We start from the raw sequence: 17,398 nt of genomic DNA on the forward strand, positions 1-17,398 counted from the left end.
GGGCGCCGGGCCCGCCCCGGGAGGAGCGTGCCTCGGGCCGCTAATCGCCGGGCGCCCCCGCCTCCGCTTCACTGCCTGGAGACGCCCCCGCCAGCTCAGCCCGGAGACTGCTCCCGGGGCCGCGCGCCGCCGCCGATTGGCCCGCGGTAATTACGGGCACGCTCCGGGAGGGGGGAGGGGCCGGGGCGGCCCCCCGCGAGCATAAATTATGCAAATACCCGGGCGCCGCACGGGGCTGACCTGCCGCCTCGCTCCATTCACGGGGGCTGCCGCGGGGGCGGAGGTGGCAAGGGAGGGGGGCGTCCATTGTTGGGGCGGGTACTTAAGGGGTCCTGAGGCCGGTCGTGTGCCACACTCGGTACTCACACGAGCTGATCTGCTCGCGGGCGAGATCACTCGGAGGCAGCAGACGAGGCGAGGAGGTGAAACCCAGCTCCAGGTCCGCCCCAGCACCTCTCCCGGCCTTCGCGCCCGCAGCGGCCACAGGGCAGGCCCGGGCCCTTTGGAACGTAAGTGCGCCCCGGCGGCCATACCCTCAGCCCGGGCTCCCGACCTCCAGGCGCCCTCTTACCTGCCCGTCGGCCCTGCGCCACGCAACAATGCCAGCCCCTCTGGAGAAATGTCTCTCGGACCTCGACTGCGCCAGTAGCAGCAGCGACCTCTCTGGCTTCCTCACCGACGAGGAGGACTGTGCCAGGCTCCAACCGCCAGCTTCCTCCTCAGGGACGCCCGTGCCAGTGCGCAGGGGCGCTCCCGGGGTTCCTGCGGCGTCCGATACTCCCCGGGTGCAGGACGACGAGCAGGAACGGCGGCGGCGCAGGGGCCGCGCGCGTGTGCGCTCCGAGGCGCTGCTGCACTCTCTGCGCAGGAGCCGGCGTGTCAAGGCCAATGACCGCGAGCGCAACCGCATGCACAATTTGAACGCTGCTCTGGACGCGCTGCGCAGCGTGCTGCCCTCCTTCCCCGACGACACCAAGCTCACCAAGATCGAGACGCTGCGCTTCGCGTATAACTACATCTGGGCTCTGGCTGAGACTCTGCGCCTGGCCGACCAAGGACTGCCCGGGAGCGGTGCCCGGGAGCGCCTCCTGCCGCCGCAGTGCGCCCCCTGCCTGCCTGGGCCCCCCAGCCCCTCCAGCGACGCCGAGTCCTGGGGCTCGGGTGCCGCCGCCTCTCCCTGCGCCGCCGCGGCCTCGCCACTCTCTGACCCCAGTAGCCCCGCTGCCTCGGAAGACTTCGCCTACGGCGGCCCCAGCGACCCCCTTTTCTCCTTCCCCGGGCTGCCCAAAGACTTGCTCCACCCGACGCCCTGTTTCATCCCTTACCACTAGGCCCTTTAGGGACACCGTTACCTTCCCCCTCCCTCAAGCAACAGGCAGTAGCTGGAGCCCCAGCTGCAGCCTCAGGACCCTCAGTCTGGGCGGAGGGAGGAAGCGGGAGCTTTAAAGGGGTGGGGGATACCTGAGCCGCTTGTTAGGTCGCTGCACCCTCGCCGTGGCTGCCCCTTGGTCTGTTTCTCCAGCCCTCAGCCCTCGGCCCCTCCTGCCCACCCCTAGACGGCCTTTCCTTTTGCACTTTCTGAACTCCACAAAACCTCCTTTGTGGCTGGCTCAGAGCTGACCCCAGCCACCACTTCAGTGTGATTTAGAAAAGGGACAGCTCAGCCCCTGAAGACGAGGTGAAAAGTCAATTTTACAATTTGTAGAACTCTAATGAAGAAAAACGAGCATGAAAATTCGGTTTGAGCCGGCTGACAATACAATGAAAAGGCTTAAAAAGGAGAGACAAGGAGTGGACTTCATGCATTATGGATCCCGACCCCCACCACTGCAGGCTTGCGCCAGGAAGAACCCAGACTTGCGTAGCTATTCAGGCACCGGGCTGGAAAGTACTTTAATTTATTCAAGATGCTTCTTTCATATGAAAATGTATTTTTGTACATAAAGAGTTTATTCTATTATTATGAGGTATCAAAGTTTACATTTTTGTACTGCAGATATTTCGTGTAAATAAAAACTAAGTAAAAAAAAAAAGTCACCAAGTTTCTCGCCTCATGTCGGTGTCTCTCTGAGGCTTTCTTCTCTTCCCCTGGCGGCTCAACCACTAAAGTGAAACACTATCCTCACTCACCTCCAAACTCTCCAATCCCTTTTCAAAAACAATTTAAAAAATATAATGCACCTGATTTCTACCGAGAACTGGATAAAGACGACCAGGGCATTTGGGATACATCATTTCCTTTCACCTTATAAGCACAAGGGAGATCTTTCAGGCTTCCCGTAAGCCAATTAAGACTTTTTAGTGGGGAATTAGCCCCGGATATGCAGCTACCTGTAGAGGTAGGGGCGGTGGGAGACTCTTTCTTTTGAGGAACTCCACATCAGCTGGCTCTGTGTTTCAAAGAGAGGGGATTAAAAAGATCAATACAGTGTGACCACTGGCTAGGAAGTCCCAGTGACAGGTGGGCCCAGGCTGGGCCAGCAGAAGGGTCCACTCTTATAACAGCCTATTTAGAGGGAGAAATTGATTTGTAAACAATGCCTCCAAATTGTTGTCCATTGAGGCTAGGATCACCCTGGCTGTGAGGTGTGGGATGAATTACCCTGGTGTGGTACGCCTGGATGGCGTGTGCACCTGCCTAAAATTGTGAGTTAGGGTGCCTGCACACCCTCCCACACGCATATACCCCCCCCCACAGGCTGTGCCTACAGTGAGAGGGGGAGTGGGTGGGAGACTTTCAGTGGGTCAGTCCTGGTTTGCTCAACCAGTCTTTAAGGGCAACAGCCAAAGCTTTCTTTTGCTGCCAGAGAAGTCAGCCGCCCAAACCCAGGGGGGATTTTCCTGACTGAAGCGTGTTTGTCCGTTGTCTGACAAGGAGCTAACAGCGTTGACCACTGGCAGTTTTGTTTTAAATTTCAGAATGTGGACGATTACAAGAGATACTTCTTAAAATGACCTTGTTGCCTGTTGCCCCTGCTTACAAGTTACGGCACGTGAAGATCAATTTTTCCCCCCACTGAGTTGCCCCTTTTCATGAATTGAATTATTTAGAGGCGGGAGGCAGAAGTGGGTTCAGGAGAATAGTATGCTCTCGTGCTAAAGAAATCGTACCTGTTTAGGAGGTGAATAGAAGCAGAGGGCCAAAAGTAAAGCCACTAATAGCATTTTCCGCTTGTGCAAATGTTTACCCTCCTCATACATCCTGATGAGTTGGTTCCACAGACTCCTGTGCTGGGTCTCCAGCAGGCGTTGCTAAGCCCCGCCACAGGCAAGGAGCCCTCTTTCAGATAAAAAGGACTCCTCTACCGAAGGTTCTGGAAAGTTGGATGCCTTCTCTAACTGCCCTCAGAGCAGACAAAGAATCCTCCCAGAAAAGCTTCAGAGGTTGTGAGGGCTCAGAATGGAGTTGTTTCTGCTGCAAGCTTCAAGGAAGAAGTTGTGTCTCTTGAATGACCCTGCCTGGGGCCCCACTCCATTGTCTGTCTCGGAATTAATTCACTCTACTAGCTTTGCATTTTCCTATAGCAAAAGACACAAACGGTCTGCATCAGATTTTCTGCTTTCCTGTGCCTAGGATGTTCGGAAGTGGCTCCCTTTCAGGCCAGGACTGCCAGCCGGGCAGGGGACTCTGCTCAGACATGGTGCAGGAGCACGTAGCTGGGCCAGAGGAGAACAGCTGATTATGTTTATCATTGTCCAAAATCCTTGGGAAAACTAGCAGCAAACACCCTGAAATCCCCCAGGCATCCTGGAGCTCACAGCTACAGTAGGACCTTTGTCTCCTATAACTATACACAGTCAGCACCGAAAATGGGAAACATCACTACGCCCCAGACTGGAGAAGAGCAAACTGTATTCCCAAATTTGCTGTGGTCCCAGAGCACCTTCCACCTAAAGGAGCATCTTCTGCAACATCAATTTCTGGGGTAGGGGTGGGAGGGAGTTACCTTCACCCTTGCCAGTTAATGCTGTTCTTCCAAAGAAGAAAGCACCTATGTTCAGCCCTTGGAACTCTCAAATAAGAGAAAAGAAGGAAAGTGATTTAAAATGCTTATCCCCAGCTCAGGGGCCTCTTTGTTCCTGCAGCAAACTCTCATCTCTCCACTGGCATCTGTGAAGACAGGCCAGAGGTTACTAAAATATTCCAATCAAGTATAGATCACAGGACTTCCTGCTGACAGCCATGTTTCACTTCTTCAAAAGAATCTTCCACTGAAGAATCAGAAGGCACCTAGACAGGCTAATTTACTCTCTCTCTTGATCTCTCTATTTACTTCTGTCCTGGATCCAAGCTTTCAGGAAACCAGGCCAGGAAAGACTGGGATGCTCAGGAAATGCGGGATTTCACCCTTACCTTTAATAACTCCTTGTGAATCCCCTGCTGTGTGCTGAGCACCATTCTAGGCGCCATAGTGACCAGGACGCCCCAAAACAAGCTTACGGAAAGTTTAGAGTCTCACAGGGAAAGACAAAATAAATTCATGAGAGACTGTGGCAGCTGCTGAGGAGAACACAAAATCAAGTAAAACAAGGGGAGTATGGAATGCCAGGCTTAAAGGGAGGCTGCTCTTTTAGAAAAGATGGTCAGGGAAGGGCTTCTAGTGAGATGACATCTGAGGGGGGCTCAGGTGAGAGAGGAAAGAAACAAGCCATGGCATTATCTGGACGGAGGGGTGCCAGGGAGGAGACACCACAAGGAGAGAGCCCTGGCTGTTCATGGTGTAGGGAGGGATGACAAGGAGGCTGATGTGACAGGCACACAGGGCATGGTGGCCTGGGGGGGCAAGGATGGAGACAGATGAGGGGCAGTGCAAATCTTGATTGTTTTTCAAGGTAATTGAAAGGTTGAAAGCAGAGGAGAGATGTGAACTGACATATATATTTTAAGTTTATTTATTTATTTTGAGAGACAGAGAGAAAGAGCATGAGCAGGGGAAGGACGGAGAGAGAGAATCCCAAGCAGGCTCCACACTGTCAGCGCAGAGCCCGATGCGGGACTCGAACTCACAAACTGCCAGATCATGACCTGAGCCAAAACCAAGAGTTGGAGCTTAATGACGGAGCCACCTAGGCACCCCTCCTGCCCCCACTTTTCTTCTTAAATGAACTGATTTATATTTTTAAAAGCCACACTGGTTGTTATAGGGATGGTAGGCTTCAGGGACCAGGACAGAGGCAGGGACCCAACTAAGCCTCTACAGGTTGGTCCCAAAGAAAGACTTACAGTGGTAGAAGGGGCGAAGAGCCATCAGAAGCAGGACCACTTGTGAAGAAGCCAAGGTGGGATCTGTTTGGGGTCATGAAAGAAAGAGAGAAATCCAGGATGCCTTCAAGGACTTGGATCAGGACCAATGAACACCTAGAACCCATCCCCCCAAAGCTCTCTCTGCATGTGGTTAATTTTGCTGAAACTCCTCATTTAGCACCCAAAGCAAAGATGGGCACATGAGTTGTAGTGTTCATAACATCAAAGACAGATTGCTGCTCAAAACAGCCGTAACTTGCTCCGGGCTTGGGGTAAGGAAAAATGTCCCAGAGAAAATTCACAATGGAGTAGGGAAAGGGGGCTCCTGATGTCATGGGCAACGTGCTCAACAAAATCATCACCATTGACGTCAACATCCGGGCTCCCGCTTCTGTAGTGCTTAATTCTCTGTTCCAGGTCCTTTCTGAACACACTACTCCTACTAATCTATTTAATTCTCACAACTCGTGAAGTCAATAATATCATTATCTCCCTTTTTCAGATGAGGGAACTGAGGTACAGAGAAGTCAAAGAACTTTCCTGAGAGCACGCGGTCGTGAAGCTGGGGTTTGAGCCTAGGCAATCCCGCTCTAGTGAGCCTACTGCTTGTTAGATTGTCTCAGAGGGAATGCAAAGGGAAGCATCACGTGCCACATGTTGAAGGGCCCAGAATGATCCAAGGTAAACTTCACCAAGCAACAGATAGGGCCGCAGCTGCCGTGAAGGGCCTGTGGCAAAGTGAGGAGCAGCCCACTCCTCTCCCTCCACCCGGTGCACGAGCTCTGTGCCAGGTTGCACAGCGGGGCGTGGAGCTCCCCTCCCGCCTCCCGTGCCCCTGACTTTGTGGCGAGCACCTGGGGCGTCACTGTTTTCAGTTTGCAAAAACAGCAGGGCTCAGAACCTGGGGGCATCCTCACGTGTGAAAAATCAGTTTCTTCATCATTCTTTGGCATCTGGCTACAAAGTCCCCATCCATCTTACCAAGTCCTGCAGTTCTTTTAGAAAATATTTCTGGGATTGCTCCAATCCAGGCCACACAGGGAATTGAGGCACTAAAGCTCTGCACCTAAGAGCCTAATGGTGAAGACTGGAGCCTGGAGGGTGCTCTTGCCAGCTCGCACTGCATGCCTGTATAACCCACAAGCCCAAGCCCCAGGTGCATGTCACTTTCGGGGCCGTCACTTCCGGGGGCTAGCTCGGAACAAACACCTAGCTCCAGCACTCCTGCACGGAGCTTCCCTGCTGCCTGCCAGGCTGGTATCTGGGAGCCAGGCAACTTGGAGGGCAGGATGCAAAAACCGGATGTTAGGGTCTCACGCGGCTGAGCTTCTGCGGTCCTTTCTGGCAGCAATTCGACGCCAGTCCCGGTTGCCTGCTGAAGTCATTCTCTTGTTCAGGCGAAGCCCGCTGTGCCACTGAGCAGCAAGGCTTTCTCCAGCCTTGATAGGAAAGGACAAGGTGCACCCAGCGTGCACCAAGGTGGTCTCACGTCACTGAGACACAAGCAAAAGGTCGCGGCTGCCTTGTCACCTCAAATTTGATCCTTGATCTACCTGAAGAACTGCACTTATCCCTGAACACTATTCTGCTTGGATCTCTTAGGTTAACCTCACCCTCAACACACCCTGGGTACCTACTGTGTGTGCACCTGGCACAAGTCCAGAATTATGTTCTATTTCCCTTGTTTGGAGCCTGGTGACAGAAACGTGGTTATTCACCCAAGCCCATGCTCCTCTTCTTTCTGGGCCCATGACGATCCTACATTTCCCAGACTTCTTTGCAGTTAAGCGTGACCATGTGCTGGGTCTTTGAACTGGATCATGAGCGGAAATGTTGCAAGCCGCTTCTAGATCGATACTTTTACGATGATGGCAGAAATTTGCGCTTTTGTATCAAGCATAGCAAGCTGTAAAGAACACCACTCCCAGTCTAAAAAAATAATAAAAAGTCATAGAACCTACAGAATCATGACTTTTTTGTCAGCTAATCAAAGATGGAAGGTCACAAGCCATTTAAATAAGGTGAATTACAGGAAGAGAGAGCTCCTCCAAGGAGAGGCAGAGCGTAAGGACTGTTTCACCTTGGGCCAAGCGTGGGAGAGACAAGTGGCTGCCATATAACGAGGGAAGCTATTGGCTAAAATATTAATAAAATCTAAATATGAATAAAATCTAAAAGCTAAATGCAGGCAAAACCACTTTGAAACAGTCTGGCAATTCATTATAAAGTTATACATTTACTGTAGGACTCACCTATCCCACTTGTAGGTATCGACTAAAGAGAAATGAAACATTTTGTTCACACAAAAGCCTTTATCCAAATGTTTATATTAACTTTATTTATACTCTCTAAAAACTAAAAAGAGCCCAGGTGACCATCCACAGGAAAAGGGATAAAGAAACTGTTGCTTATCCAACTGAAAGTAGTTTATTGACATATACAAGAACATAAATGAGTCTCAAAATCCTAATGCTAGGTGAGTGGGGGTGTGGGCACCGGACTTAAAAGCTACTTATTGTATGATTCCGTTTACACAGCATTCGGAAAAAAACAAAACTATAGGAATAGAAATTTGATTAGTGATTTCCAGGGGCACGTGGGGGGAGAAGATTAATTAAAAATGGAGCCCCAGAAATCTTTTTTGGGGTGATAGAAATATTCTATATCATGATTATGATGATAGTTACACAGTTTGCCAGTGCTCATGCATCTTCAAAGAGTGAATTTTATTACATGTAAATTATATCTCATTAAGACTGAAAATACAAAAAAGTAAATGATCATGGAGCGAGATGGAGGTCCTTCCATGACTATCACCTGGACACGATGCCGCCTAGCTTCAGCCGTGCGGACCTTGACGATACCCAGACCAATGCCACTCAAAGGGTTTTCCGCACTAGTCCTTGATGAGATACATATAGAAATGGGAAAAGGTATATTTAGTAGTTATTCTAGATTTCATTTTATATCAATTTAAGCCTGTTATATCAAATCATAAAATATTTTAAGCTTGTATTTTGTCTGTCTTTGGGGGTTTCCCCCCTCCATTGTTCCACATTTTGATTTTTTTTTTTTTTTTACAAAAATGCTGCTCAGAAATGGATTGAAAATGTTAAGAAAGAGTGAAAGGAAGGAAGGAAGGAAGGAAGGAAGGAAGGAAGGAAGGAAGGAAGGAAGGAAGAAAGAAAGAAAGAAAGAAAGAAAGAAAGAAAGAAAGAAAGAGGGAGGGAAGAGAAGGGAAGGGAAGGGAAGGGAAGAGAAGGGAAGGAAAGGAAAGGAAAGGAAAGGAAAGGAAAGGAAAGGAAAGGAAAGGAAAGGAAAGGAAAGGAAGGGAAGGGAAGGGAAAGGAAGGGAAGGGAAAAGACAAAAGACAAGAAAAGAACAGAAAAGAAAAGGAGCCCTTCACCACTTTAAGGAGCTCTGCCCTAAGGAATGGTAGAGTCATTCAGACGACCCTGCACCCTTGAATGACGGCAAGAAGCAGAGCCACCTGGCCACCTAGAATGGCCCCCTTGGACTGTTCAGTGAATGAGAATTCAGTTTTGTTCCTTAAGCCACCATATCATTGTGCACCTGTGTAAACTGAGGCTTACCCTAACTGTCTGGCATCACCGTGAGCTCATCCCACTTGCTGATTCTGAGCAAAGGCTTTAGTCCCAAGGAGCTAGAAGCAAGCTTCTTCCAGAGACAGCACAGGCTCAAAACAAATGGGAAACCCTGCAAGGTGAGCCTTAGTTTTCACACCACACAGAGTCCCCACCCAAGTGAGGAAGTAAAAGCCGAAGTCCTCACTCACTTCTTCAGCCAGGCATCGGCAGGCTGGCAGCAAAATGGAGTGAGGAACCATTCTAACCCCCTGCAAGTGCCCAGCGGACTTGGCTTGCCCAGGCTGGCTGTGGGACGGGGGTGGGGGGAGGCTTCCCATATACCAGTGGCAGCTGAGTGACTACTGCTACCCAAGAGAGATGTCCCTCCGGCCTCCCCCTAATGGGGCAAACGTACTGGAAATGGGTGCCTCTGACTATTCTTGAGGGTGCTCAGGCAATGTAACTCATCCTTCCAGTTCTGCCAATTCCTAATTGCTCATCTCTTTTCGCCTCAGTCTCCTCATCTGTAAAATGGGGAGTAAGAACATCACCAGTCTCTATCATAGAATGTTTCAAGGTTTCAGGGAGAAGTAATTCACATAAACAGCTAAAACTGTGCCTGGCTCATTAAAAGAGCTTGATAAATGTCAGCTATTGACTGATTTCGCTGCAAGCCAATTATCCTTTGTAATGAGATGATCTCTTTCTTTGGTCACCAGATGGTCTCTATGGTGCTTGAAGGCTGTGGGCCTTAGATACAAACCTGACTAGTGTAACTTGATTCTAATGCAGCAATCTGAGTTTAGGGGCCGATGCCATACTTCAAATGTAAAACTGTGATTAGAGGACTTAGGAGGGATATTAAATTATACCTAGTGACGGTCTGGTTGAAGCCAGATGCAAATCTCACAGCCTTTAAGAACTCTTCATATTGAGTATAAGTACAGTGCCTGCCAGTTTACAAAGTAATTTCACATCCATCATCTGATATTAGCCTCACGCTGTCTAGTGAGGTAGAAGGGATTATTGTATCTATTGCACAGATGAGACAAGGGGCTCAGAGGTTAAGTGGTTCACCCAAGGTCACGGGGTTAATGAGAGGAGAAGGTGGGGCTCAGAGCCGCATCTGGTTCTAGGCCCATTTCTTTTTCCCAGATACTTTTCTGCCTCTCCAGGCTCACCTCACCTGATGCTGGGCACACCTCTGCTTTTCACAGCCATTTATACATCAGGAATTGGAACCAAGCAAAAGATGAATCACAAAAATGATATGATTAGGTGGAACCATATAAAATTGCCGGGATCTGAACTACAGAAATGGCACTTTCATACGGTTCAGCCTAGTAACTAACACTTACTTGGATACTTACCACAGGTTCAGCACTGAGCCAAGTGCTTTACGATTGCACTGGGGTTTTCTCTAATTACAATAGCTCTGTTACCTCCATTTAAATTTTTTAATGTTTTATTTATTTCTGAGAGAGAGAGAGAGAGAGAGAGAGGGAGAGAGAGAGAGAGACAGCGTGAGCAGGGTAGGGTCAGAGAGAGGGGGGGATACAGAATCTGAAACAGGATCCAGGCTCTGAGCTGTCAGCACAGAGCCCTACGCGGGGCTCAAACCCACGAACCGTGAGATCATGACCAGAGCTGAAGTCGGACCCTTAACCAACTGAGCCACCCAGGCACCCCTGTTAACCTCCATTTTAGAGATGAGGAATCGGATAGCAGGGCTGCAAGGCTAATGAGTGATGGTGGCAGGATTTAAATCCAGGCATCTGAGCCCAGAGCACAAATGCTTCACCCATGTACTGCCTTACCATTTATTTCCCTAGTAGGAAGACACAAGCCACTGATAACAGAAGCCATGTCTAACTTGACTGTGTAGTGCTGCGTCCAATACTTGCTATTCATTCCTGCCTTCACCCAAAAAAATTTGAGGGCCTACCATGCTTCTTAATTTGACACAATGCTCCATGAGTCTCAAGCATTTCTACACATCTTGTGAGGTGAGGCACTCTTCAATCCAGATTACCTTTTCAAAGATATCTGTATATATCGCATACCCTTGGAAGACAGAGTTAGTGTCTCCATGTGGGGCAAAGGGAGACTGTCCAGTATAAGAGAATCAGGTTCCCGAAAGTCAGGGTTCCTCTCCTGTAACTCATTGTGTGTGGAGATGTCAGCTGGCCCTCTTCGTGTCACCCTTTGGAAATCAGAGCTTGGGAAACCATCACAAAGATGATAATACTCTGGTTACTGCTAATGCTGTGAGTAAGAAACAATCCTTTGCCTCTGACCCAAGAGTCTCATATCTTCTACTCGTGTGAAACTAAAGCAGGCTAAGCTGTTAGCTTGCAAGTAGGATACAGTCAAACTCAGAGTTCTTGATAGTACAATGCAAGACCCGGCCAAATGAATGAATGCATATAATGAGCCCTCCTTGCATACAGGCCACTGCATCACAAATATTCTAACAACATTTTTTGGAAGCCACAGGCTGCCACTACCAGAGAGATAATGCTGCAAGGAAATAGCCTGGAGTGTGAGTCTCTTCTCCCCAGGCTGACCACTGATCTGCAAAATAATCACATCAACACTAGTATTTACTAAGGATCGACTGTGTATCTGGCTCCAATTTTCTTTCTCTTTTTAATGTTTTTTAATTTATTTTGAGAGAGAGCATGAGCAGGGAGGGGCAGAGAGAGAAAGAATCCCAAGCAGTCTCTGCACTGTCAGCACAGAACCTGATGCAGGACTCGATCTCATGAACTGAGAGATCATGACCCCAGCAGACATCAAGAATTGGACACTTAAAAGACTGAGCCACCCAGGTGCCCCCTCACTCAAATTTTCTGAATGCCACAGTATCTCCTTGGAAACTCTTTGTAAGTGCTCCTTAAGCAAAGGTTCCACTCAGCTATTCAATAAATAATTATTGAGTGCCCACTGTGTGCCTGGCTCTGTTCTAGGATTTGGGAAATTGAGACAGACAGGATCCCTGCTTTCATGGGGTTTACTGACTCGTGGGAGAGACAGTCAAGGCACAAAATGCTAGATCGTGATAAAAAGCTCTGCAAAGATTTAAAGAGGAAAATGTGCTAACGAGTGAATGGAAACAACTCTAGAAGTGATGGTCTAGAGGCTTCTTGGAAGACAGCCTCTCAGCTGACACCTGGGTGATGAGAATCAGCCCTGCTCAGATCAGGGTGGGTGAGGTGGGTGTGCTCCAAAGGACAGCGACAGGATCAGTATGGATGGGGCTCCGCCAAGAGGGTGTGTGGTGGAGGCTACAACAGAAAAAGAGACCGAGTCAGGTCCTGTGGGTCCTAACAAACCTCCGAGGATGTTTCCTGTCAAAGTGGCAGTGTGCACACCTGAGCGCTTTTAGTCAGAACCCATCCGCCATAATGGCAAGGATCGCCATGCTGTAGAAGGTCCTCAGTCCTGGACCATGAAGAACTTTTGCCTCAGCAGCTTTGTCATCTGTAAGGTGACCACTGTTGGTGGGGGGGATAACTTACATGGCATAAATCTCCAAAATATGGATTTTTGTATTGTTTTATTTATTTTTGAGAGAGAATGTGAGACTGGGGACCCTTGCAAATATCAAAGCACCTCACAGAGCCACCTTTTCTAAAATAGTTAAAGGAAACATTTTTCAAAAGATGGGCACCTGGGTGGCTCTATCAGTTAAGCGTCTGACTTCAGCTCAAGGCATGATCTCGTGGTTCGTGAGTTTGAGCCCTGCATCCGGCTCTGTGCTGACAGCTCAGAGCCTGGAGCCTGCTTCACATTCTGTGTCTCCCTCTCTCTCTGCCCCTCCCTTACTCACACTCTGTCTCTCTGTCCATCTGTCTGTCTCTGTCTCAAAAATAATTTTATAAATAAATGCTAAAAAATTTTTAAAGAAAACCCTCACTGCCCAAAGATGCAACTAATATGTTGATAACAGCAACCACCAAACGAACTTCTAAGTACACAACGACTCAGAAAACAGAACAGAATCATGCCATGGTAAAAGTATTATCTGCTAAGAATGGCTATTAAGACTATTTAGGCACAGAAAGCTTAAATAAGATGATAAAGGGAAATAGTTTGCAAATGTTACGTACACATTGATCAAAATGGTGAAGAAACTAGCTGTGTGTAAAAATCAAGACTGGAGGAGTCAGAGCTGTCAAGAGAAGCTCAAAAATGGTGAGAAAGTAAACTTGCAAATTTTATAAGGCTGCTCACTCAATGAAAAGTTACAAATGAAAACCGATTTCAAAACTGGAATACAAGTTTTGAGGACAACAGATTTTCCAGAATGATCGAGACCTAAAACAACTTCTAGAAGCCTGTTACTTTGGCCAAGCGATTCGCTCGCAAAGATACAAAATTTGATAGTAATAAAAATGCACACCATTAGCTTTCAAACATCCTTAGGCATTTACGGCTTTCTCTTAGCTACAAGCAGCAGTTTTAATAAGTTGCCTTGTCCAGATTCCCTTAATGATATGCTTTCTACATAAAAAAGGGCTTGTGAAACCTAATTCCTCTGACAGAAGAGAGCTCGGGTCTCTGAAGCAGTGAAGATTTCAGATTTCCGCCGGGTTTCCTTGCACCTGCCCTTGCAAGGCATGAGGTTTTGTGTGCAGAAGCCTCCAGGGGTTGAAATTTAGCCCTGTCCATGTAGCAGGAAGGTCAGCTGAAGTCACTGGGTCCCAAGACACTGGACTTCAATCTCCGACCAAAAACAAAACATCAAAACACTTCTATTCACCAGGACGTGCTTAGCAGCGCGCTGGCATTCACAGATGTAACGCGGCACCGTGCAGCTCCGAGAAGGGGCTCTGCTTAGAAATTCGATTGTTCTTCGGAGATCTGACAACCTCTATCAGATCTGTGTCAGCCCGGCTCCAGCAAACACTCCAGAGAAAGCCAGCCTCCTCCAGGCTGGGCCTTGGTTGCCACCTGATACCTGAATGAAGAGCAGAGGCAGCAAAATCCAAACTCCTTTCAGGATGCCTGCTCCTGTGGGAAACGGTTTTGATTTTCTCAAAAACCATTAATCTGGAAGAAAATTAATTTCTGATTGGCTTTGAAGGATTGATATTACGTACTGCTAATCAAAGCAGAAGTGTTTAACCAGGAAGAAAACCCTTGCTTCATTTACCTGTGTGTATCTTAGTACTTCCCTGTCTGGGCAGCTCCCTTACTTTAGAGTATCATTATTTGTTACAATGACAATAATTACAATAGCAGCAAGCACCAACTGAGCATTTACTGTGTCAAGCATTGTGCTACTTAGGCTTCACAACAAACAGGGAGGGGTTTGCCCCACTTTGCAGGAAAGACGCTGAGGTTCAAGGGGTTCCCCAAAGGAGATTACGCAGCTAGCAACTGGTTGGACCTGAAGTTCTCAGCTGCTCTGGGTTCTGCTTCGGTCTCCCGCCCTTACAGTGAGTGCATGTAGAGGTGATGACAGCTTTGAACTATCTCCCCAGAAACTTCTCCCCAGTCTCGCAAATCCCAGTTGAACTTGGCAAACACTGTACAGCTACCCACCATGTACAGGGCTCTGTGCTAACACAGCCCTTCCACCACTGGGCATCCACAGAGCAAGGAACAAGTACATAGCCAGGAACGCTAGGCCAGAACAGGATGCAAATGGCTTGGTAGTGGTAGCGACAAGGTCAGAGGTGATGGAGAAGAGGGGACAGTTCATTCTGACAGAGGCATTTGGTAAGGCATTCGGGAGAGCGTCTGGGCTGAAGCTTCAAAGATGGAGAGAACATTTTCACAGTGACAGCGTATTTTTGAAGAGGAAAGTGCTGAGATCATTAGTGTAGAAAATTTAGAAACACAGAGAAAAATTAAGAATAAAATAAAACTTTAGGGGTGCCTGAGTGGCTCAGTCAGTTTTGGCTCAGGTCATGATCTCACGGTTCATGGGTTCGAGCCCCACGTCGGGCTCTGTGCTGACAGTGCAGAGCCTGGAGCCTGCTTGGGATTCTGCGTCTCCCTCAGTCTCTGCCCCTCCCCCGCTTCTTCTTTTCTTTCTCTCTCTCAAAAATAAATAAACATTAAAAAAAGAATAAAATAAAAAAATACCCTTACTTCCATCACCCAAATATAACTACATTTCCCTGCTCATCAAAACAACTTTACGAGGCATAATATATAGTCAGTGCAAAGTGCCCAGGTGTACAACTTGTAAACATGTGTACAGTTTGTTGAGTATTGACAAAAAGATACACTGGCTTAACCCCCTTCTCAATCAAAATATAGAATACGTCTACCACCTCACAAAATTCCCTGTGTCCCCTTCCATTCAATTGTCTTCTTTCCCTGACCCCAGACAGCCACCAATTCACTTTCTGACACTTTAGGTGAGTTTTGCCATTAATTTCCATATAACTGGATGGAATCATCTCATATGAGCTGTTTTATGTCTTTGAGATTTAGTCATGTTGTTATGCATATCAGTGATTCAAACTATTCTATTTGCTGAGTGATGATCCCCCACATGTGCGTTTCACACATTGATGGGCATTTGGGTTGTTTCCGGGTTTGGCCTATAACAAAAATGGCTGCTATCCACATTCACGCACAAGTCTTTAAGGCAACATCTATTTTCATTTCTCCTGGGGGAAACACCTAAGAGTGGAGTTGCCGAGCCCTGTAAGAACGGCATATTGAACTTTATAAGAAATTGCCAAACCACTTTGCGAAGTGGTTGTACCATTTTTGACTCCTATTAATATCAACTGAACCCACACCTTGCCCTACCTTCTTCCCCTGCCATGTCCTATTTCCCTCACCCCTGTGCACCCTGGGAACACTCATTCAATACATCACTTGTTCAAGAATCCCTGATTCGGGCTCAGCTTTCCAGGAAGGCAGCCCAGGCAATTAACTAGGCTTCCAGGAAAGGATGCAGCTAGCCCCAAGGCCTACATTGAAAGCAGGAGCTGGTGGTGTCTCTTCCTTGGGCTTCAGTTTCCCCAGTCAGGGGACTGATTAGGATCCTTTGCTGTACTCATATTCTGTCACCTCTAGTGAGGACTTTGCGATCTCACTGGGACAAACCATGCTTTGTCCCCCTTCCCCTGTAGAAAAGATTCCCAGAATATACTGCCATACACTAGCTCTCGTGGGTCACCGGCATGCCTTCCACTCTGCCAGTTTTAATGTACATTATTTCAACCAGTTGTTGGGGATGCCTACGTCATTCACCATGGACTAAGTCGTGCCTTCAGCTAAAGGTGAGCATCTCTTTTTATCCATTATCCAGAATATCATATGCAAGCTTTCCGAGAGACATCCTTCTACAGTGGACTTGATTCGGGCATCTAGAAAACACAGCCTGCAATTGCAAACCCATGAAATGCTATACCATAATTACAGTTTCCAGGCACCTCTAATGACCCATTAAGGTGGATTTGTAGAGCAGGCAGACTACGCAGCCAGCAGCAGGTGAGGCTGTAGGGTCTGGCGCTTTCTCTCTGAGGGCAGAGACCCACCAGAAATCATCTTTTGTGGGGGAAAATCATGGGGGTGGGGGAGGGGTGGGATCTTATCATCTAATACCAACATAGAGAAGATAACTTCTGAGGTTTTCGCATTCCCTAGGCTAAAAACATCACTTTGAGAGTGGAGAACATGGTGGACTTGAATTATGAGAATGCAAATTGGTATATTTACTTTGGAAAACAATTGACTTCATTTTGTATGACGCTGTCCAGCCATTACCGGGAGGCCAGCGATTCAACTCCTAGTCATATATTCCGGGGAAACTTTTGCACTTGAGCACCAGCAGATAGGTAAAAGAAGCATTGCTTAATTGCCCCAAAGCAGAAACAACAACGTGAATATCCATTTTCAGGAAAATGCATAAATAGCCTACAGTAGCAACACAGCACAGTACCAGTATTAAGCATGAATGCATTACAACTACGTTTACCAACATGAGTGGGTCTTAGAAATATAAGTTGAATGGAAAAAGCAGGTCACAAAGGCAATATAAACAATGTAATACCCTTTTTATAAAACAAAAGAAAATACTAACTTCGGGATGGTGGTCAAGGGCAGGGCAAAGGGTCATACGAGGGGCCCATGGGTAGATGTAATGGTGATTGCAGCAGGTTGAACAGTGTGCCCCCTAAAATATGTCCAAGTCCTATCCCCTAGTATCTTCGAATATGACTCAATTCAGAAATAGGGTCCTTGCAGGTATAATGAAGTTAAGGGGTTTAGGCTGACATGACTCCAGATTTAGGGTGGGCCTTAAATCCAATGACTTGTGTCTTGCTAATGGAAACAAGAGGCAGATTCAAAGCACTGACACAGGGAATAAGGCTAAGGCTATGGAAAGACAGATAGAGAGCTTGGAGTTATGCTAGCATAAGCCAAGGAACACCAGGAGCCCCAGACATTGGAAGAGGCAAGGACAGTTTCCCCTAAAGCCTTCAGAAGGAGCGTGGCCCTGCTCACACCTTGTATTTTGGAGCCTGGAGCCTCCAGAGCTTTGTGAGAATAAATTTCTCTTGTTTTAATTTTTTTTAATATTTATTTTTGAGAG

The 17,398-nt window shown here is 47.8% G+C and overlaps 1 protein-coding gene across 1 annotated transcript; it reads left to right on the forward strand.

The window, feature by feature from the left end:
* The first annotated feature begins 599 nt into the window (after positions 1-599).
* Positions 600-1,331, forward strand: NEUROG1 (neurogenin 1). Its single transcript, XM_039242247.1, has one exon. It carries the CDS (start codon positions 600-602, stop codon positions 1,329-1,331), a length of 732 nt encoding a protein of 243 aa, XP_039098178.1.
* Positions 1,332-17,398: the final 16,067 nt, after the last annotated feature.

Source organism: Hyaena hyaena, unplaced genomic scaffold, assembly GCF_003009895.1.
Source record: "Hyaena hyaena isolate Hyena2069 unplaced genomic scaffold, ASM300989v1 scaffold_214, whole genome shotgun sequence".
Lineage (NCBI taxonomy): Eukaryota > Metazoa > Chordata > Mammalia > Carnivora > Hyaenidae > Hyaena > Hyaena hyaena.